A 23,852-nucleotide genomic window follows, 5' to 3' on the forward strand; every position below is an offset into this window, starting at 1 on the left:
AGAGGGTATTGCAGAAACAGTATCCAAGGAGCATGCAGAACTCTGTAACATCATTATAGGTAAGCAGTTTAGGGTATAGCAGAATCAGGGTCCAAGGAGCATGCAGAACTCTGTAACATCATTATAGGTAAGCATTTTAGGGTATAGCAGAATCAGGGTCCAAGGAGCATGCAGAAGTCTGTAACATCATTATAGGTAAGCAATTTAGGGTATAACAGAATCAGGGTCCAATGAGCATGCAGAAGTCTGTAACAGCATTTTAGGTAAGCAGTTTAGGGTATAGCAGAATCAGGGTCCAAGGAGCATGCAGAAGTCTGTAACATCATTATAGGTAAGCAGTTTAGGGTATAGCAGAATCAGGGTCCAAGGAGCATGCAGAAGTCTGTAACATCATTATAGGTAAGCAGTTTAGGGTATAGCAGAATCAGGGTCCAAGGAGCATGCAGAAGTCTGTAACATCATTATAGGTAAGCAGTTTAGGGTATAACAGAATCAGGGTCCAAGGAGCATGCAGAAGTCTGTAACAGCATTTTAGGTGGGCAAAGCAGAATCAGCATCCAAAAGGATGGTCAGAGGTCACCAGCTAGCTGCCTGTAGGGTATTGCTGCTCTTGAACAAAGGATACAAAGAGAACAAAATTTATTTGATAATAGAAGTAAATTGAAAGAAAAGTGTTTGAAAATTGTTTGCATGATTTGAACCATGAATGCGTAATTCTGACTTCCTTGTCCCTTTAACAAGCTATTAGAATGATCTCAGGAGGGGAGGTAGGAAGGTGCCCCTGCCCTATGCCTTGCAGCTATAATTGTATATTACTGTATGTGACTGGACCAGGTGATACTAGTATAGTACATCTAAGTTGAGGTATAATAACCTGTTCACAGGTCCTTCCTTCATCCTACGGAGACCTGCCCGATACACTCCAAGCGGCACTGAAGCAAATGAACTGTATTAGCCACAGTAATCTTATTGGCTGAGCATTGCTGATGCACAAGATTGACTTGTTAGTTTCAAATAAGTAGAAGCTCCTTTGACTCCTTTTATATACTGCTTATGCACTCTTTTCACCTGTATCCGAAATTAACTGTGAACTGTATAATAACTATAAATTGTGTGTAATAGCACAACTACACTTCTACCTACATACGCATATTTCCTGTATGTTTAACGAAAAGCAATGGACTTTGGTTTAATATCTCTCTCGCTCTCTATCTATCTATCTATCTATCTATCTATCTATCTATCTATCTATCTATATATATATATGTGTGTGTGTGTGTGTGTATATATTATAAAATAGTAAATTGTGTTATGTTTAATTGTAAATTGTCTGTCTACCTATCTGTCTATCGATCATCCTCACCTAGTACTACTCCAAACCTATTATTTACAAGTCTGCGATGGAAAGGAAGGATGAAAAAGTGGACTGAGCTACCTTTAACCCCTTAATGACCACAGCACTTTTCCATTTTCTGTCCGTTTGGGACCAAGGCTATTTTTACATTTCTGCAGTGTTTGTGTTTAGCTGTAATTTTCCTCTTACTCATTTACTGTACCCACACATATTATATACCGTTTTTCTCGCCACTAAATTGACTTTCTAAAGATACCATTATTTTCATCATATCTTATAATTTACTATAAAAAAAAATATAAAATATGAGGAAAAAATGGAAAAAAACACACTTTTTCTAACTTTGACCCCCAAAATCTGTTACACATCTACAACCACCAAAAAACACCCATGCTAAATAGTTTCTAAATTTTGTCCTGAGTTTAGAAATACCCAATGTTTACATGTGCTTTGCTTTTTTTGCAAGTTATAGGGCCATAAATACAAGTAGCACTTTGCTATTTCCAAACCACTTTTTTTCAAAATTAGCGCTAGTTACATTGGGACACTGATATCTTTCAGGAATCCCTGAATATCCCTTGACATGCATATATTTTTTTTTAGAAGACATCCCAAAGTATTGATCTAGGCCAATTTTGGTATATTTCATGCCACCATTTCACTACCAAATGCGATCAAATAAAAAAAATTGTTCACTTTTTCACAAATTGTTTCACAAACTTTAGGTTTCTCACTGAAATTATTTACAAACAACTTGTGCAATTATGGCACAAATGGTTGTAAATGCTTCTCTGGGATCCCCTTTGTTCAGAAATTCCAGACATATATGGCTTTGGCATTGCTTTTTGGTATTTAGAAGGCCGCAAAATGCCACTGCGCACCACACATGTATTATGCCCAGCATTGAAGGGGTTAATTAGGAAGCTTGTAGGGAGCTTTTAGGGTTAATTTTAGCTTTAGTATAATGTAGTAGACAACCCAAAGTATTGATCTAGGCCCATTTTGGTATATTTCATGCCACCATTTCACCGCCAAATGCTAACAAATAAAAATAAAGCGTTAAATTTTTCACAATTTTAGGTTTCTCACTGAAATTATTTACAAACAGCTTGTGCAATTATGGCGTAAATGGTTGTAAAAGCTTCTCTGGGATCCCCTTTGTTCAGAAATAGCAGACATATATGGCTTTGGCTTTGCTTTTTGGTAATTAGAAGGCAGCTAAATGCCCTTGCGCACCACACGTGTATAATGCCCAGCATTGAAGGGGTTAATTAGGGAGCTTGTAGGGAGCTTGCAGGGTTAATTTTAGCTTTAGTGTAGGTATCAACCTCCCACATGACACATCACACCCCCTGATCCCTCCCAAACAGCTCTCTTCCCTCCCCCACCCCACAATTGTCCCCGCCATCTTAAGTACTGGCAGTAAGTCTGCCAGTACTAAAATAAGAGTTTTTTGGGGATTTAAAAAAAAAAAATGATAATTCTGCTCTGTAGGATCCCCCCTTAGCCCCCAACCTCCCTGATCCCCCCCAAACAGCTCTCTAACCCCCCTCTCTGCCTTATTATGCGCCATATTGGGTACTGGCAGCTGTCTGCCAGTACCCAGTTTGAAATCAAATATGTTTTTTATTATATTTTATTATTTTAAAAATTATATTTTCTGTAGTGTAGCTGCCCCCCCTCAACCCCCAACCTCCCACCCTCCCAGATCGTTAAATTACAAGTTATTTTCTAATGTTCCCACCCTCTCTCCCACCGTGTAACACTTAACATTTGTTCCATAGTGTAGGGTTCCCACCCGCCCGCGCGCGCACCCGCTCCCGTGCACGCGCGTGCACCCACTCACGTGCGCACGCGCGCGCGCACTCGATCTCGCACCCTTCCCCACCGATGGCCGTCCACCCGCCTCCCTGGGTAAGCTCCCACCCACCAACGAACATGGCCATTGATGGCCAATGCAGAGAGGGCCACAGGGTGGCTCTCTCTTCATCGGTGGGCTAAAAAATGTTATAGCAGGATGCCTCAATATCGAGGCATCACTGCTATAACATGAAAGCAGTTGGAAGTGATCAGGATCGCTTCCACTGCTTTCAAAGACCAACGACGTACGGGGTACGTCCTTGGTCATTAACTGCATTTTTTTGCAGGACGTACCCCATACGTCGTTGGTCGTTAACCCCTTAATGACCACAGCACTTTTCCATTTTCTGTCCGTTTGGGACCAAGGCTATTTTTACATTTTTGCGGTGTTTGTGTTTAGCTGTAATTTTCCTCTTGCTCATTTACTGTACCCACACATATTATATACCGTTTTTCTCGCCATTAAATGGACTTTCCAAAGATACCATTATTTTCATCATATCTTATAATTTATTGTAAAAAAAATTATAAAATATGAGAAAAAAATGGAAAAAACACACTTTTTCTAACTTTGACCCCCAAAATCTGTTACACATCTACAACCACCAAAAAACACCCATGCTAAATATTTTCTAAATTTTGTCCTGAGTTTAGAAATAACCAATGTTTACATGTTCTTTGCTTTTTTTGCAAGCTATAGGGCCATAAATACAAGTAGCACTTTGCTATTTCCAAACCATTTTATTCAAGATTAGCGCTAGTTACATTGGGACACTGATATCTTTCAGGAATCCCTGAATATGCCTTGACATGTATATATTTTTTTTTAGAAGACATCCCAAAGTATTGATCTAGGCCAATTTTGGTATATTTCATGCCACCATTTCACCGCCAAATGCGATCAAATACAAAAAATCGTTCACTTTTTCACAAACTTTCAGTTTCTCACTGAAATTATTTACAAACAGCTTGTGCAATTATGGCATAAATGGTTGTAAATTTTTCTCTGGGATCCCCTTTGTTCAGAAATAGCAGACATATATGGCTTTGGCATTGCTTTTTGGTAATTAGAAGGCCGCTAAATGCCGCTGCGCACCACACGTGTATTATGCCCAGCAGTGCAGGGGTTAATTAGGGAGCTTGTAGGGAGCTTGTAGGGTTAATTTTAGCTTTATTCTAGTATAGCAGACAACCCAAAGTATTGATCTAGGCCCATTTTGGTATATTTCATGCCACCATTTCACCGCCAAATGCGATCAAATAAAAAAAAAAGTTCCCTTTTTCACAAACTTTTTGTTTCTCACTGAAATTATTTACAAACAGCTTGTGCAATTATGACATAAATGGTTGTAAATTTTTCTCTGTGATCCCCTTTGTTCAGAAATAGCAGACACATATGGCTTTGGCGTTGCTTTTTGGTACTTAGGCCGCTAAATGCGCATCACACGTATTATGGCTAGCAGTGAAGGGGTTAATTAGGTAGCTTGTAGGGAGCTTGCAGGGTTAATTTTAGCTTTAGTGTAGAGCTTAGCCTCCCACCTGAAACATCAGACCCCCTGATCCCTCCCAAACAGCTCTCTTCCCTCCCCCACCCCACAATTGTCCCCGCCATCTTAAGTACTGGCAGAAACTGCCAGTACTAAAATAAAAGCTATATTTGGGCTTTTTTTTTTAAAAAGAAAAGGCATATTTACATATGCTGCTCTGTAGGACCCCCCTTTAGCCCCCAAACTGACTGATCCCCCACCAAACAGCTCTCTAACTCTCCCCCTCTGTCTTAATGGCCGCCATCTTGGGTACTGGCAGCTGTCTGCCAGTACCCAGTTTAGAATAAAATTGGTGATTTTTAAATTTTTCCCCTTTTCTGTAGTGTAGCACCCTGCCCCACCAAAGACCAACCCCCCACCCCCTCCTAGATACCTTCGATTTATATTTTTTTTCCCATTAAAATACCCCTTTCTCAAACTTTTATACAGTTATATTTTCTGTAGTGTAGCGTTCCCACCCGTTCCCGCCCCGTGCACGCGCCCGCCCGTGCGCGCCCCCATCGGCTCTGCCCCCGATCCCGCCCCCCTCTACATTACCCGGCCCATCGATGGCCGCCCACCCGCCTCCCAAGTCGGCTCCCACCCACCAACGATACCGGCCATCAATGTCCGGTGCAGAGAGGGCCACAGAGTGGCTCTCTCTGCATCGGATGGCCATCTAGCGTTATTGCAGGATGCCTCCATATCGAGGCATCACTGCAATAACCGGAAAGCAGCTGGAAGCGAGCAGGATCGCTTCCAGCTGCTTTCCACACCGAGGACGTGCAGGGTACGTCCTCAGGCGTTAACTGCCTTTTTTTTGAGGACGTACCCTGCACGTCCTCGGTCATTAAGGGGTTAAGGGGTTAAAGGGACATGAAACCCATTTTTTTTTCTTTCATGATTTAGAAAGAGCATGCAATTTGAAACAACTTTCTAATGTACTTCTGTTATCTAATTTGTTTCATTCTGTTGATATAATTTGTTGAAAAACATCAATGTTTCTTTGACAAAGGATATCTAAAGAATGAAGCAAATTAGATAATAGAAAGACATTGGAATGTTGTTTGAAATGGCATTTTCAATCCGAATCATGAAAAAAAAAAATGGGTTTCATGTTCCTTTGAATACTTTAACCTTTTTTTGGTCTCAGTCTGGCCCTTACACATATATTCACAGATATTGTAGCATAAAATTTTAATTACAGACAGAATGGGATTCCTATAATAGCAACATTTTCCATGTATATGGTTTTGACAGAGCTATAGCAGAATGTAAACTGTGCCAAAGTTGGTTGAATATTTATAGATTTTCCATTGTCTGCAATGCATTCATGTAAGTTTCCTCTTACTGTTGGATATGCCAGCAATATATTGAAAGAGCAACAAAATTTTGGCCTCTGTGACAGAAAAAGGTTAGAGGAATCTTACATTTTGGATGATCCAAGGTCACATCCTGACATTTACCGATATCTTTTTGGCAGACATTGCTTCCAGCTGCCAGCCTTCTGCAGCTCAACGGTGTGAGGGACGCCTGCTGCAAGTTCCTTCTAAGCCAACTTGATCCCTCCAACTGCCTGGGGATCCGCAGTTTTGCAGATACACATTCCTGTAGCGACCTGCTGAAGTCTGCACACAAATATGTCCTGCAACACTTTGTAGAAGTGTCCAAGACTGAGGAGTTCATGCTGTTGCCACTGAAACAGGTTCTGATTTTCCTTTTACTCCATCAAACACAGACTAATGCGCTTTTTTTCAGTGACATGTAGGAGCCTTTCACGTTTACTACTAAAGTGGAATAGCCGCATGTGTGTTTCATTATGTGTGAACTTTATGTCCATTAAGATTTACTATATTGCAAATGGTTGCTACCTTGTTATTGGCTGCTTTTCATTTCAAAGGATTATATTACAAGTATTTGCAAATAAAAGTGAATCTTATATAATTTATTTGCTCTCTTTTGCTCCCATTAAAACATTACATAAATGCTATAAAACAATGTACATTTTTCTATAATGGAAATCTCACATTCCATATTTCTCTTACATTCCTAATTACAGCACCTGAAGTAGTAGATTATTCATTACTAATGGGTTAATATTGAGCCACAACTTTGAGAAAGGCTTTAATAATACCCCTCCTTACAACTTTCGTTTGCCTCTAGGTTTTTATTGGGAAGGCTGCTTCTTTGGGAGCTATGTCCCCCTGACTTGGCTGCATCATATCTTTGACCCATCTCTATTATTTCCATCAATTATACAAGACTCCATACTGCCTGACTGCTCATAACCACAATTTCCATATTTCTCACTTTCAATCAAACAGATGCTGAAGATAAGGTTGTTTTCTCTTATACTGCCATCGTTGATTTCATCATGGATAACTGTACCATCCAAGAAAGAAGTCCTCACACTCCTCCTCCTATCACCTTTTAAAAGGGCTCAACAAACCCAGGAGCCAAGGAGCCACTGGCTCCTAGAATTCTATCCTTGGCTCCTAATTTTTGGGGTTATTTTCTATATATCTACATACAAATACCACTGTCTGGCTCCTAAATAGTCTTACTGGCTCCTAATTTTTAAACAGATTTGTCAAGCATTGAAGTATGTTCATCTGATGAGCTACAATTTTTATTTCTATCACCACTATGAATGCCTTGTGTCTGTTTGCCGGATCTTCAACTCTAGCTAAAAACTACTCTCCATGCACTTTGACAGTAGTATGCTATTTGGCTTAGGCTTGCCAATTCTCCTGACTCATTCAGAGGGGCAACATTTTTATGCTTTTACGGACAAGAGATATTCCAGGTATCAAAACCTATTTTGCTCTCTGTGTAGTTACTTAGTGACACAACTCTCGAACCATAGAAACCTCTTTTCTATGGTCCAATTATTTTGTCATTGCTCCAACAAAACCTCTAGAAAGTGGAAAATCCCAACTTGACTACCCTCCTCAAACCCTACAGGTGTTTATTTAAATTGTATCTGACAGATTTATAGCCTTTCTTTATTTCCTATGACATGGAGAGTCCACAACTTCATTCAAATTACTAGTGGGATATTCAACTCCTGGCCAAAGAGCACCCTAGAAAAGCTGTTGTCAGGGTGCCAGGAATCAGATTGAGACAAGAAGTGCAAAAATAATCACACCTTTATTAATAGCAAAAAATAATAAAAAGTCCACAAGTCAAATAACAAGCCAGGAGTCAAAACCAGAGCTGGTAGTCAGACGAGCCGAGTCAGGAGCCAAAGTTAATAGTCAGATGAGCCGGAATCAGCAGCAAAGAAAACAGCAGAGTCAGGAACAATCCAGGGATCAGGAACCAGGAAGGACGTCAGGAAGCCAGGTAATACACAGGTACTCTCACAAACAGGTCTGAGACAATGCAAAGGCAAAGCATACTGAACAGAGGCCCTTTAAATAATAAGTGATGACATCACAATTTTGAGACTGCATCCTATCTCACACGGATGATGCACACCAGTCTGTCCATAAAAGGAAGTGCAGGAAATGAGCAGCATCCCCCACAATGCACCATAGTCAGGAAGAGAGGTGAGTAAAATGGCTGCCAGCAGCACATGGCAAACAAAACAGGGAAAAAACCCTGACAGCTGTTAAGTGTAATGTTCCTTACCCATTATCCCCAATCCTCTGTCAATGGAGGATGTGCGAATATGGTGTATGAAGATACAGTATATAATTTTCCATGCAAGCAAGGATTGGGGTCTAGCTGTGTCCAGGTCAATATCTTTAGTAAGAGTAGTGGTGGCTTTTAGCAGTTAGAAGGCAACAAGGTAGTCTTTGCTTTACTTCTAACACATTTGCTACCCCTTTGCAGAAATCCAGGGTTGGTTACTCTGTTCCTTCTTTTAATACAGGTCCATGACAGGGAGTGGAGTACCTGTCACACCTAAGTAGCTGTTATCTGCCCTGCAGCTAGATCCACAGGTAAGTGCCTTTGCCTTCTAGGTACTGAAGGACAGCACTTTAGAGGTTAACCCTCAGGTGGATCTTTTTTGGGACCTAGTTATCCTTTATTTGGGCAGTGTTACTGGCACTTGCAGCTTTACTGGCACTTTATCTGTCAAGAGGTTAATACCCCTTGTCATTAAATTTTAACACATATATGTAAGAGACTTAAGACTTGGCTGAAGGGTTATTAAGGGATGTTTACTTTTCCCTATATTTATATAGCAGATGGGCTATGGCAGAGAGGTTATGGAAGGATAGGGATCTAAAGAACCTTTTACTACTTTTAAGAACAGTTTGTAATTAGCGCATGCTTGTAATTGCGCAGTTTCATTTTTTCAGCCGCTCACGTGATTTCCGCACTTCCGTTATATCGGAGCGGAGCTTAGTGAGTCTAACAGTGTCGGCTTTGCTGCTTGTACTCGACAATTGGATTGTCTTCCAAGAGGAAAGGATCTCTTCCTATTGCTAGTGGGTAATCAATTCCTGTCATGGTAGGAGGCTCAGGCAGTCTGAGGTTGATTTAAACGGTGACAGTTTTTCCTTTGCCTTAAGGAAATTAATTTTGTTTATATGATAAAACATCTATTTTTGTACTCTGTGTGAACAATCTATTTATTTAAATTCTAAATTTGTCATATTAAGTGGGACCTGATGTCTGTAACTATGGACTCAGAACAGGATCAGTCAAATTCTACGGATGTTTAGAGGCCCAAATTGTCCTGCCTATGCAATTTTGTTCCTCATGCTTAGCTAAGACTCTAAAATTTAAAGATACATTACTCCCTTCTGAGCCAATTGTCTATCAGGATAATGCTGTTCGGGATATGCCACAGCTTTTTCCTCAAACGTCCCAAGCCTTAATGGTTTCACATGCAGTGCCCTGCAGTTCCTCTCATCCTCCTGAGGGTGTTTATTTGCCCGGAGATTTTGCTGCACAGATAACTTCTGCGGTGTCTGCAGCTTTATCTGCTATCCCTACTTCGGGTAAGTGTAAGAGGAAATATAGACATATTTCTGCTAGTAAGGTTTCTGACCCCTCTAAATCTTTAATGGTCAACCTTTCCCAAATGTCTGATGAGGAGGATACTTCAGTAGATTCTGAAAGTGAGATCTCAGACTCTGACACAATGGGGGGAAAATCTTCAGAATCTGAAGATGTTAATTTCAGATTTAAGCTTGAACATCACCAGTTGCTTCTGAAGGAGGTTCTAGCTACTTTGAACGACTTTGCTTACTGTCAACCCTAAAAAGTCTTCTAAACTTAATAGAGTTTATGATTCTCCCTCATCTGTGGATGTTTTTCCTGTTCAAGACAAGATGCCTGAAATTATAGCTCAGGAATGGGATAAGCCAGGGGTTCCTTTTTCCCCTTCCCCTGTTTTTAAAAAGATGTTTCCTGCTGTTGACACCATTTGTGACTCATGGCGCACTGTGCCTAAAGTAGAGGGAGCTATCTCTATCCTGGCTAAAAGAACTACCATTCCTATTAAGGATCCTATTGATAAGAAGCTAGAGGCTTACTTAAAAAAGATGTACATCCATCAAGGATTACAGTGGTAACCTGCGGCAAGTATTGCTAGGGTTGCGGGTGCAACATTTTATTGGTGTGACTCCTTGTCTGATCTGATATCAGAGGAGACTACGATAGAGGAGATCCAAGATAGGCTCAAAGCTCTTAAACTGGCCAATACCTTTATCTGCGATGCTAACATGTAGGTAATTCGACTGGGAGCTAAGATGTTTAGCTTTACTGTTCTAGCTCGCAGAGCTCAGTGGTGAAAATCCTGGTTGACTGATTTAACTTTAAAGCCAAGCTTTTGTCTTTACCTTATATAGGTATAACTTTATTTGGACTTGCTTTGGAGCAAATTGTTTCTGATATTACGTGTGGAAAGGGATCTTTCCTTCCTCAGGACAAGAAGAACAGACCTAAGGGTCGCCCGAATTCTAATTTTCTCTCCCTTTGTAACTTTAAAGGACAGAATTCTTCTTCTAAGCCAGAGCAAGCCAAGACCTCTTGGAGGTCTAGTCAGCCTTGGAATAAGGGGAAGCAAAACAAGAAGCCTTCCGCTGACTCTAAATCAGCATGAAGGGTCCGCCCATGATCCAATTTTGGATCAAGTGGGGGGCAGGCTTTTCTTTTTTCGTCAGGCTTGGATACGCAATGTCCCAGATCCATTGGCTGTGGACATAGTATCCCAGGGTTACAAAATAGGATTCAAGTCTTGCCCTCCAAGGGGCAGATTTCTCCTGACAAGACTATCCACAAACCTGGTAAAGAGGCAGGCCTTCTTAAATTGCGTAGTGGACCTATCCTCCCTGGGAGTTATTGTTCCAGTCCCACTAGAGGAACAAGGTCAAGGATTCTATTCAAATCTATTTGTGGTTCGTAAAAAGGAGGGAACTTTCCTTCCTTCAAGATGGAAACTATTTGTTCCATTCTTCCATTGGTTCAGGAAGGTCAGTTCATGACGACCATAGACCTGAAAGACCCGTATTTACACGTTCCCATTCACAGGGATCATCACTAGTTTCTAAGGTTTTCCTTTCTGAACAAGCATTTCCCATTTGTTGCACTTCCGTTTGGTCTTGCCACAGCCCCCAGAATATTCACAAAGGTTCTGGGGGCTCTATTGGCAATGATCAGATCCCAGGGAATTGCTGTGGTGCCTTATCTAGACGACATCCTGGTTCAGGCATCATCTTTTCAACTAGCAAAATCTCATACAGAGATGTTGTTGTCTTTTCTACTTTCCCACGGGTGGAAAGTGAATCTGGAAAGGAGTTCTCTAGTTCCAGCTACAATAGTGTGTTTCCTAGGGACAATCATAGATTCCCTGTCCATGAAGATTTTCCTGACGTATGTCAGAAAATCCAAACTTCTTGCTTCTTTCCTTTCTCTCCAGTCTGCTATTCATCCATCAGTGGCTCAATGCATGAGGTGATTGGGCTGATGGACCATTCAGATTTATCGCAGAGGATAAATCTGGATCCCCTAACAAGAGACTCTCTCTCGTGGTGGATTTCACAGGAAAATCTGTCTCGGGGCACTTTCTTTCTGAGACCTTCCTGGGTGATTGTGACTACAGACGCCAGCCTGTTAGGCTGGGGAGCTGTTTGGGGTTCTCTAAAAGCTCAGGGCCTGTGGTCTAAGGAAGAGTCTTCTCTTCCCTTAAACATCTTAGAGGGAATGCCTCAGACAGCTTGGTCTCAATTATCTTTAGTCCGGTTTATCAGATTCCAGTCAGACAACATCACCTCAGTGGCTCACATTAACCACCAGGAAAGAACTCGGAGTTCTTAAGCCATGAAGGAGGTGACTCGCATCCTACAGCAGGCGGAAGGTCACGATTGTCTCCTATCTACCATCCACATTCCAGGAGTGGACAATTGGGAGGTTGGATTTTCTGAGCAGACATACTTTTCATCCCGGGGAGTGGGGTCTCCATCCAAAAGTGTTCTCAAGGATAACCCTCAGGTGGGTGGTTCCCGGAGTTGGATCTGATGGCTAAGCTTCGAAAGTACGGATCAAGGTCAAGAGATCCTCAGGCTGCTCTGATAGATGCTCTGGCGGTTCCTTGGAATTTCGGTCTAGCATATCTGTTTCCTCCGTTTGCTCTCCTTCCACAAGTCATTGCTCGTATCAAGCAGGAGAGAGCGTCTGTGATTCTAATAGCTCCTGCCTGGCCTCGCAGGATCTGGTTTGCGGATCTGGTGAAGATGTCATCTCTTCCACCTTGAAGGTTACCTATAAGGAAGGACCTTCTAATTCAGAGTCCATTCCTTCATCCAAATCTAGATTCTCTGAAGCTGACTGCTTGGTTATTGAATGCCTAGTTCTTTCTAGACGTGTTTTTTCTGAAGCGGTCTCGCAGGATTTACCATAAAGTATGACGTAAAATCCTTTTTTGGTTCAAATCTAAGGGTTTCTCCTGGAGCCGGATGAGGATTCCCCGAATTTTATCTTTTATTCAGGATAGCCTGGAGAAAGGTTTGTCAGTCAGCACTCTGAAGGGCCATATTTCTGCACTGTCTATTCTTTTGCACAAACATCTTGCAGATTTACCAGATGTTCAAGCTTTTGTTCAGGCCCTGGTCAGAATCAGGCCTGTGTTTAAACCTGTTGCTCCTCCTTGGAGCCTTAAACTTAACTTAAAGTTTTGCAGCAGGCTCCGTTTGAGCCGATACATGTTGTTGATATAAAATTGTTATCTTTGAAGGTTTGGTTTCTCCTTGCTATTTCTTCCGCTCGCAGAGTTTCTGAGCTTTTAGCTCTGCAGTGTGATTGCCCCATCTTATTTTTTTGCAGATAAGGAGATCCTTCGTACTAAATTGGGTTTTCGCCCTAAGGTGGTGTCAGATCGAAACATTAATCAGGAAATTGTTGTTCCTTCTTTTTGTCCTAATCCATATCATAAGGAACGTCTTTTGCATAACATGGATATTGTGCATGCTCTAAAATTTTATCTACAAGCTACTAAAGATTTTCGGCAATCTTCTGCCCTTTTTGTTGTTTTCTCTGGAAAGCGTAAGGGTCAGAAGGCCACTTCTCCTACCCATTTACTTCTACTACTACCCTTCTACTACCTGGTTAAGAAGTATGATTCGTTTTGCTTATGAGACAGCTGGACAGCAGCCTCCTGAGAGAATTACGGCTCATTCCACTAGGGCTGTCTCCTCATCAAAAATGAAGCTTCTGTGGAACAAATTTACAAGGAGGCAACATGATTCTCTTTGCATACTTTTTCCAAATTCTACAAATTTTATACTTTTGCCTCGGCTGAGGCCTCTTTTGGGAGAAGGGTTCTTCAAGAGGTGGTTCCTTCGGTTTAGGTCCTCCTGCCTTGTTCTCTCTCCTTTTTCATTCTGTGTACTCTAGCTTGGGTATTGGTTCCCACTAGTAATTGGAATGAAGTTGTGGAGTCTCCATGCCATAGGAAAGAAAACAAAATTCATGCTTACCTGATAAATTTCTTTCTTTCCAGGCATGGAGAGTCCACGACAACGCCCTCTTTTTAATTATAATTTCGCAGTTTTTGTTTTAGTAAACCTCTATACCCTTGTGTTTCTTCTTTTTCCATTTTCCTTTGACTGAATGACTGGGTATTATGGGTAAGGGAAGTTACACTTAACAGCTTTGCTGGGTGCTCTTTGCCTCCTCCTGTTGTCCAGGAGTTGAATATCCCACTAGTAATTGGAATTAAGTCGTGGACTCTCCATGCCCAGAAAGAAAGAAATGTATCAGGTAAGCATAAATTTTGTTTTTCCCTCCAGTGCTGCCCTTTAGTAGGCACTTCACTTAATATTTTTTTCTTTCAATAGCCAACTGTTATATCTGAAGAGGCGTGATAAGACACAATGCCACCATCTTGGTCTATGGAGATCAACAAGGTTGTGTTTGTCTTCTTTTTTTTACTTTAATATCTCAGAAGATTTTTGAATCCCTATGTTTCCAGCTTACATTCTTTGGAAAATGTTGTTTGAGGCTTGGATCAAGGTTGTTTCATAACTACCATCAGTCTTGACAGTGCTTATCTTTATGTTCCATCCAATCCATACTAATGTCAGTACCTTCCTTTCACTTTTATTCACTTCTGTTTCCAAATTTGTAACTTGTCCCTTTCATCTGTTAACTAGATAGATAATATTTACAATTATCTGCACAGTCCTCCTGCCTACTCTATTCATTACAAAGATGTATGCCTTTCTTTATATTCCTCAAGGACCTACATCCATTTGATTTTGATCCTCTTGAACATCATTGCTGGTTTGTTAACATCTGGAACAAGTCCTTCAAGTAGGCTGTATCTATATCCTTTTTAGGCTTCCTCCTAGAGTCAGCTATTGAGACTATTTCTCTCCCTCTACCTCTGGCATATTTTTCCCATCCTGTTTTCACAATCTGCATTTTGCAGGAGCCTCTGGCTTCCCTGTTCTGGCAAATGTTCATGCTTTTGGCTGTTCTCATCCATTTTACATAAGACTTCTATAGCTTAGACTCTCCCAATTAGTTGTGCAATTACCAAAGCTAATAGTAGAATTTGAAATCAAATTCCTTATAACTGGGCTTGTTTTACAGTAGAGAATAGCCATTCAGACTGGTTTAAGGTCACTGAGAGGCCTCTCTCCCAGTCAGTATTCTGGATCTTTAGGCTATCTACTAACCCCCTTCTACTTTCCTGTAAGGCCCATCTATCCTGGAGCAGTTTAAAGTGAAGGTAATGTTAACCATTCTGGATCTATGCTACGCTTATATTAAGTCTCAGTAAACATTGTCGCTAAGTTAAAAAAAAAAAGATGTATTTTTATTTTATACAAGTTTAAAAAGCTGTGTTTCGTCGCCAAATCCTCCCATCCAAAACGTCCTGATTTTTCAATGTGTGACGTATAGAGTGGTCCCACCCACTCTATATGTAGCTATGAAGCGCACTCCCATGAATAAATGTATATGCGCATGCGCCAGTCTCCGCTTAAACTTCAGTCTCTTCACTTCAATGTATCGATCGTGCTGGCTGTAACAGAACATGCGCGACTTATGAACGCACATATACACAGAAAGCAAATCAGTATTTTTGTCCGTATGCGCTAATTATATTGCACATGTGCACATTATACAATGGGTGTATTTGTAAAGGTGGTTGAACACCCCGGGGGGACAGCGTTGATTGGAAATTGTATAAATCGTCATCAATGATGGAAAAATTAGAATAATGCGGGCGGGCGGACGAACGGCGTTAATACATATATAATTTATAAGGTATTATAACTGCTAAATAAGCGTTGATTGACGAATCCATGAATGAAACTTATTTTATGCAATTGTTTAATTGCTGTAAAGCAGTTAGCTTGACTTTACCTTCACTTTAACAGTATATGTAATAGCCTTTCCAGGAGTTCCCAAGCCGGCCCCTCTGGTTTTGGCAAATGCAGAGAATTACTTCTCTTCATCTTGGTGTCCCACATGGAGGGACACAGAGACTCCGGCAGCCCCTGCTGAAACCTCTAGGTGTGCATGGCTGCGCGCTGCCTAGATTTAAAGGGGCTATGTACTAATTATAGGAACTCCCACCCACCTGGGGGACTCATGTGTGGGAGTTCCTATAAAAACTCACCATGCCCATCACTCTGGGTTATTGCCTTACCTACCTTGCTCCTGTCACCAATGCATACTTACTTGATTCCTGTGTATGCTCACCTTGCTCGTGATACCAAAGCACACTTACCTGATTCCTATTTATGCTCACCTTGCTCCTGAGACCAAAGCATACTTACCCAATACCTGTGTATGCTCACCTTGCTCCTGAGACCAAAGCATACTTACCTGATACCTGTGTATGCTCACCTTGCTCCTGGGGCCAAGAATATTTATCTCATATCTGTATATTCTCTCCTTGCTCCAGAGACCAAGCATACTAACCTTACATCTGCGTATGCCTTGCTCCAGACACCACACATACTTTCCTGATACCTGTGCATGCTTACCTTGCTCCAGAGACCAAGCATTTGCCTCACACATACGTATGCTCACCTGGATCCTGAATGCCTAGCAGAATAACCTGATACCTGTGTATGCTCACTTCCTGAGGCTGTGCCTGCTGTACCTATCTGGTATTTAATGGCAGTCTCACCAACAGTAACCGCTGGGTATCCTGTGCCTGCTGAGAAACCAGTGTCTACCATACCAGTGACAGCCTTTCTCAAACCAGCTGTGCCTGCTGTACCTAGATAGTATCCTGTGACAGTCTCATCAACAGTACCCGCTGGGTATCCTGTGCCTGTTGAGAAATCTGTCTAGCTGTAATGCTTTATTAATTATATCTGAATTTAGTGTGTCGGTCTAATCCAGATTTGTAGCTCTTGTATAAATTAACCCAAGATATATGGAAGGATAGAAAATGGATTAAAGTAAATAGAGCAGATTACTCAGATAAGATTTATCTGCAACAGGAATGGTGCATATGACTTGAATTGTGCCAAAACAAAAGCAAAAATACTGGGTTAGGAGAACTCTGGATATAGTGTGTAACAAAGTGAAAGTTTGCAAGATGAACTGAAATACTTTTGCAAGTTCAAGAACTGTAAATCGTATACCAAAATAAGTTCCAGGAATTACCAGTTAATATAGATATATATATATAATATATGTAGTTGGTAAATAGTTAAAACGTTACAAGTATAGATAAATCAAGTTAAAGGTAAATTGAGAGTTATACTTGCGGTGGTGGCTGATTTTAGAGAATGAGATTCTGTGCAGTAGCTCCTCCAAACTTACGCTGCAGAGATAGATTTGCTGAAATGAATCCGGATCCACCAAGATGGTATTGGATGGAGCGTAAGGTGGAAAACCTCAGCGAAGTCACGGTAAGAAGTGGAGATGGGAGAGACGTTCTGAGAGGAGACCGCTCCGGTGGTAGAGAGTTGAGCCTCAGGGTAGCTGAGTGGAAGTTGCGATCAGGTGATCGTTTGCAGAGATCAGACCGCTAGCCAGCAGAGTGCGGATCATCTAGGAACAAATTGTAGATACTCGACCTGAAGAAAAAGTAAGGAAGTAGATATTCACCCTAAGGTAAAAGTTTAGATACAAGGTTAACTTCAATATTCAGGCAATGGGAAAGGAATGAGCGGAACTTAAGTAGCTGCAAGGAAAAAAATAAGAGGAGACACCTTAAAGGTATAGCACACTAGCTTACCAGTGATAGCCTTCTTCAAACCAGCTGCACCTATCAGGTATTCTGTGTCAACCTTACCCTTTACTGTTCAATTCTAGCACCAGTGTCTATTGGACTTAGTTACTACAAGCTACTTAAAGTATTCTGAACCTTGTTTTGGTCTTTAGTGATTTGTATAAGGCCTATGTTCAAACTTGCCATTTCTGTAATCTTCAATCTGAACTACCAACTGTTATTTTGCCTATCAATCAGTAAAGCAAACCCTAACGCCCTCACAGAATATCTGTGGTACCCTCTGTCAACCATCAGAGAGATCTTTTGAGTCCACAGAGTGGGGTCTTAGCTGTTTCACTACAGTCAATATTTCTTGTGTACTTATAGCCCCCATCTTCTATATCTTTAATACATTCAGAGAGAAGCGCACTCACAGGAACGAACAACCAGCTCAATAACATTGTTAGCCTGTTCTGTGGCGATCTACCATAAATTTGTATTTATATCTTCTATACCCTGATAAATGGTCCTACCATCCTACTGTGTTTTCAGACCTCCTGTCTTTTTCCTAATTTTCCTATCAGAATCAAAGAGGAACTTTACTAGATAGATATCTTTTTGAGAATGTGCTTTGGCTTCTGTAACCTTTCAATACAAGTATCCAGGGTGTTATACATATTTATTTATTTATTTTTTCGATGTGTTTGTTATTGTCATTGTTTAAAATGTTTCTTACACTTGACTTTACTTTATAAGCAAGATAATTATTTTCCCACTAAAAAATTTTTTTCACGCTGCTTTTGTACAAAGCCATTTGTAAATTACCATCTCCTGATTCAAATCATCTTCTGTTTCAAACTTAATAATCCTTAACATTCTTATTAACAACAGATAAAGACTTCCCTTCCGTGGTAGAAATCTGTTTTCCTTAAAGGGACACTGAACCCAAATTTTTTCTTTAGTGATTCAGATAGAGCATGAAATTTTAAGCAACTTTCTAATTTACTCCTATTATCAAATGTTCTTTATTCTATTGGTATCTTTATTTGAAATGCAAGAATGTAAGTTTAGATGCCGGCCCATTTTTGGTGAAAAACCTAGGTTGTCCTTGCTGATTGGTGGATAAATTCATCCACCAATCAAAAACTGCTGTCCAGAGTTCTGAACCAAGAAAAAAAGCTTAGATGCCTTCTTTTTCATATAAATATAGCAAGAGAACGAAGAAAAATTGATAATAGGAGTAAATTAGAAAGTTGCTTAAAATTGCATGCTCTATCTGAATCACAAAATGTTTGGGTTTAGTGTCCCTTTAAGATCTGGCTTTTATTTTACTCCTCCTTTGCTGCTTCTTATCCATATTTCTCTTTGATTGGCTACACATTAAAAATCTATTGAGATGGACTGGAGCTTGAGGCAGTATAGTGACATTATCCAGTGTTGTGGGGAGGAGGTGGAAGAATCAATCTAGGATTTTGAAGACATCCTTACATCCCACTCTCTCCATTAACATTAGGAATTCCCCTGCCCCTAACCGATAAAACCCTGTGGTATGAAGTAAAAGAAAAGATCCAGTAGAGATGTTACATGGCTGTGATATAAAAACAGCTGCGTATCTGGCATCAACCAGTGAGAATCTTTACTGACCTCACTGTGACACTTTGCCCAAGGCTAGAGTATGGATTATACTTTCCAACACCTGCACTCGTTGCCGCTTAGTAGTTATTCAAGACAGCCGTGCCCTGATTGTGAGCCCTCACCATGAGTGGCATGCCATGGAAAGGGAACAAGGAAAAATCTGTGCGCCCCTTCACGCACTGAATAATGTCTTCCAGGATGATGGGGCCTTCGCCTGGGAAGCTCTGCATGAAATATTGCAAAGGTTATCACCCAACACTCTGGTGATCCCTTTGAAAAAAACTATTCTGGGAAATGGGAATTACAATGTTAATATAATTATGGCGATTTTGCAGACTACAATGTCATGTGTTGGGACAAGCAAAGTGGATGTAGGATTGATCTCTCTTTCTAATCTAAGTTTATTATAAACCTCCCCTCCAGACTCTCCTGGACCCATTTCAACTCCCACTGAAGAGGCAGCACTGGGTATGCATGATGGAGGTGGCGGGAAAAATACTATAATCTGGACTCCAAACTAAAAATGCATAAAAGAATTGGACATGAGGAGGATGTAAGGCATTTTTACAGCAAAAAGTGTGAACTGCTCTTAGTGGTTCCTAAGGAGGTTGAAGTTAATCAGCGCTTGACTGACGTGATCTTTTTAATATTATGGGGTTTGTTTTTTCCCCCATTTACTACAATTTCTATAACCTATGGTTGGCAATCTATGTTTTGGACAACATCCCACCACTGCCTCCAGAAAAGAGCCAGGTGACAATGAACCAAGTTTTTTTTGTTTCCCTCTTACCATGCAATAAGGAGGAATAGACTATGGGATAAAATAACAAGGTGTACATGGATGCTGGATGTGGTATTTCTTCTCAGTAAGGTTATCAGAGACTGGCATTAACAAGGGGGATACCTGCAGACTTCATTGATGGATATTGTTACATAAACATTTTTTCCAGCAAAAGTGCTTTATTGGGTTTAGTAGTAACTTCCACTATCTGTGGTGGTTATTAGTTACTGGCCCATTTAACACAACAGAAACTCTGTAAAGCTACATCCTTAAGCCTCAAACTGACCTTACATTGATTGTGATGCTCTTATTGTTTCATTAGATGTTTTTATCACACTGGTATTTCTAGTTTAAGGACCACTTTATGTCCTTTAGTGGTGCACAAACAATCTCTCCCTGGAAACCCTAGTTCTTATGGACGGGTTTGAACTGCTGAGTTGTCATACAGGTGCACACTCAAATCAGCATCAGTTGGGGGTTCCAGCTCTGTGCAATGCAAACACAGAGCTTGTGGTGAGCTCTTCTTTTCAGAGATCATTGCCTTCACTTGTGGGAGTGTTGGTATTCTGCCAGTGCCTTGCTCAGGTTGCCACACACGAACATGTAACGTGTGTCACATCATGTATGTTGTCCTGCATAACTTAATATTGTAACAATGGTGACTATGATATATGAACTTCTCGACTAGTGGTATAGGAAGCTGTTGATGGTAACTGCGTGTCCTGTGTGAGCCTAAATCTTACAATAGAGTGAACGGAGCTTATGTAAAAGGACATTGTTTTTTAAAAAAAATTCTATCATCCATTTGTAAGAGCAGCACTTAAAGATATTGACAATGTGTTTACCTGAAAACAATGCAAAGTAAATGCTATTTAAATTCAAACGAATACGGAAGTATTGGTTGTGTATTTCTTGATGGTGTTCATTGTCTGACAAGTGTTTCCTGCTTGGCTAATAGGTGTAAATGCTGACTGTAGCTGTCTGCCAGTTAACTGTTTCAGGGAATGCTTATCAGCCAGTGAAAGTTCAATACTTCCTACTAGTATCAACCAGTGAGCATATGAAGAGGGTGCTTACCACATAAAGAGCATGAGAAGGAAGTACACACTGCTATTGGTCTATTAATTTCAATATACAGTCAAAAAACTTTTACTTCCCACTGTTTTTTTTAATTTTTTTAGGCAAAAAAAAACAGTGTGTTAAAATCCTGCAATTGCACATGGATGACAGAAGATTTAGCAATTCATGGTCACATTAAAGGGACATGAAACACAATTTTTTTCTTTCATGATATAGAAAGAGCATGCAATTTTAAGCAACTTTCTAATTTACTTCTATTATCTAATTTGTTTTATTCTCTTGATATTCTTTGCTGAAAAACATATCTAGATAGGCTCAGTAGCTGCTGATTGCTGTACATAGAACCCTTGTGTGATTGGCTCACCCATGTGCATTGCTATTTCCTCAACATAGGATATCTAACAAATGAAGCAAATTCGATAATATAAGTAAATTGGAATGTTGTTTAAATTTGTATTCTCTATCTGAATCATGAAAGAAATAATGTGGGGTTAGTGTCCCTTTAATGTGTCAGTTTGCCCCTTCCAACCAGCTTTTAGATTATTTAAGATTATTAGTATAATCTAAAATAATTATTAATTAATTAAAATAATTAATTAGATTATTAGCATTGCATTTGCATGATGCTCCCTGTGTTGTATCTATCAGGAAGTTGGTGGTCTATACACATCAGACCACGCTGGCTTCCACATCCAGAAGGTTTAGTTTTAGTGCTATATCTCCATATCATGCCTAAAGTAGACCCATAATGTTACCTGTTTACCAACTGCTTAGCTTGCCCTGATATACTGATAACCATGGGGCAAATACATGTTCATCTGGCTTTGTATGTGCCCAAGGACCATAAAGCCAATGTGTACAATGTTACATTTTACAGATTAACCCCTGGGCTACACTTTAGGATGTGTAGTAGACCAAGGGTTAAATGTCAACCTCACCATGTTGTGATTCCCAGTTGTTTCACAATATGAACGCATAGGTGACTCCAGTCTTAAAAGATAACAAACAGACTGGGATTTAAGAATCACTCTTAGCCATGCAAGTCAGGCATGTGTAACTAGTGCATTAAAATGATTTCAACCCTCCAAAACACACAGACAATTAATGGCCACAGGCTACTTTACAACTATGGAATGGTAATTTTAATATTTTTGGGCACAATCCAGTGGCTGTGCAAAGATTAGACAACATTTAATTTTGCATAGAGTGCCAAGCTATAGTTGGGCCAACAGAGACGAGAATTCAATTGACAAGAGACAGATTAGTTACAATTGAAATCCATGTATTTCAGGTTTGGGTAGAAGCCTAAGAATAATAAGAAAAAAAAAGTATTGAGATGGAGGTGAGTAGCAGGAAAAGGAGTTCTAGTTCAAATGTTTAATTTCACTTTTTACCTTTCACCAGTTGGTGGATTAATAATAGCCCAATAATTACATTCTCCTACTTCACAAATTGGCTTTCAGAACATGAGAAAAGGGTTTTTACTGTGATTTAAAAAACAGGTTTTACCCACCACCTTATACGCTATTTCACTACTATAAATCTTTGTTTGCTTTCTAGCATGCTTACTATTTATGGCATGTGTCTCACTGGGTATCTGGTTACTGCATCACTTTCCCAAATTTTCCTGTAGTGTTCCCTTTACAAGTGTTTCCTAAGGTTTTTGAATTTCATTTAATTACTATATTCCCCTACACAGCTGTATTTTACCTTTTTCCGTCTCCCACTCAGTGTGTCATTGTACGATAATGTATATTAACGTTGCTTGTAGGAGAACACCATGTTGCTTAGCAACTGTCTCCGTTACGATGCAGGAAAGCCCCATAAGGAAGCTGTGAGTGCACCAGCAGCAGGAGTCCCCAATTATGCCAAAACAAACTGATTCATCCCTAAACAGTGGGTTCCTCCACACATTCTTTTCTCTATGTCTTTGAGTTCTTCAAAACATTTGTTTTAAAAAAATCTGTTATTGCCTACATTTTATATTACTAATTCAAATATGAGTGACTAAAGCTATGAACTCAGAATTATAGTATAGAATGCATCCCTCAGTTTTAAAATAGTTTCGTTTTATTTTCGCAATCATGACCTCTGGTGCTATATTTATTGTATTGCTGATAATGGTGTGGAGAAAATAAACCCTGTTTGAAAGATATTCTGAGGATTAGGAAATGTTTAAAGGGACTTTAAATACTTTGAAATAGTAATATAAAATGATAAATTGTATATATAAAAAAACCTGTACAATATACTTTCATTATTTATTCTGTCCCCTTTTCCTGTAATTCCATTCTGAAAATGTGAGCATTTCAGTTCCTGTTAGAAATGGAAGTGCAGAACACTGTTATCTTCCACACAGCCATTGGCTGCACAGTCTAGTGACCTATTTATAACTGTCCCTAATTGGCCACAGTAGAGAAGGTAACCCAAGTTACAACATGGCAGCTCCCATTGTTTTATAGACATTAAAACTTTACACTTATTTTGTCAACATTTAAACTAATGACATTTAAAAAAAAAATACATCTACTTGTTATTATCAAACTAATCTTTTATTTTAATGCATCATTCTATCTATCTTTTGTTTACTGTTTAATGTCCCTTTAACAGTAATAACACTTTAGTGCTTCCGTAGTTACTGCTCATGATTTTTAGACTTCATTTTTTATCAGGTGCATAAAGCAAAACATTTTGTGAAATAGTCATAGCAAAATATTATGTAAATATTTAATACGTTTTAAAAAAAAAATCACTTTAGAGAAAAAAAAAATTGTTAAAAGGTAAACATAGACAATTAAAAAAAAAAAAAAAAAAAAAGGTTTTCTGTCTAGTGAGAAAAATGATTAGGGCAATTCACAGTTAGCAACCCACTATATGGATTACCAACCTATTCCTCCTATATAGGACAGCCTCTGTGATTTGATCTGGGAGTGACCAGTTATATAGAAGTCACATTGTTTAGTGTGTATTATACTGTAGCTT

The 23,852-nt window shown here is 39.8% G+C and overlaps 1 protein-coding gene and 1 pseudogene across 1 annotated transcript in view; both read left to right on the forward strand.

Annotated features, from left to right (window-relative positions):
- Positions 1–23,852, forward strand: part of KLHL17 (kelch like family member 17) — a 607,468-nt gene that overhangs the window by 111,784 nt on the left and 471,832 nt on the right. The window contains exon 3 of the mRNA XM_053690457.1: positions 6,224–6,445. Within this exon, the coding sequence (XP_053546432.1) occupies positions 6,224–6,445 (222 nt within the window). The remainder of the gene's footprint in view (positions 1–6,223; positions 6,446–23,852) is intronic.
- LOC128638128 (josephin-1-like) lies at positions 19,147–19,766 on the forward strand (annotated as a pseudogene).

Source organism: Bombina bombina, chromosome 8, assembly GCF_027579735.1.
Source record: "Bombina bombina isolate aBomBom1 chromosome 8, aBomBom1.pri, whole genome shotgun sequence".
In the NCBI taxonomy this organism is placed as follows: Eukaryota; Metazoa; Chordata; class Amphibia; order Anura; family Bombinatoridae; genus Bombina; species Bombina bombina.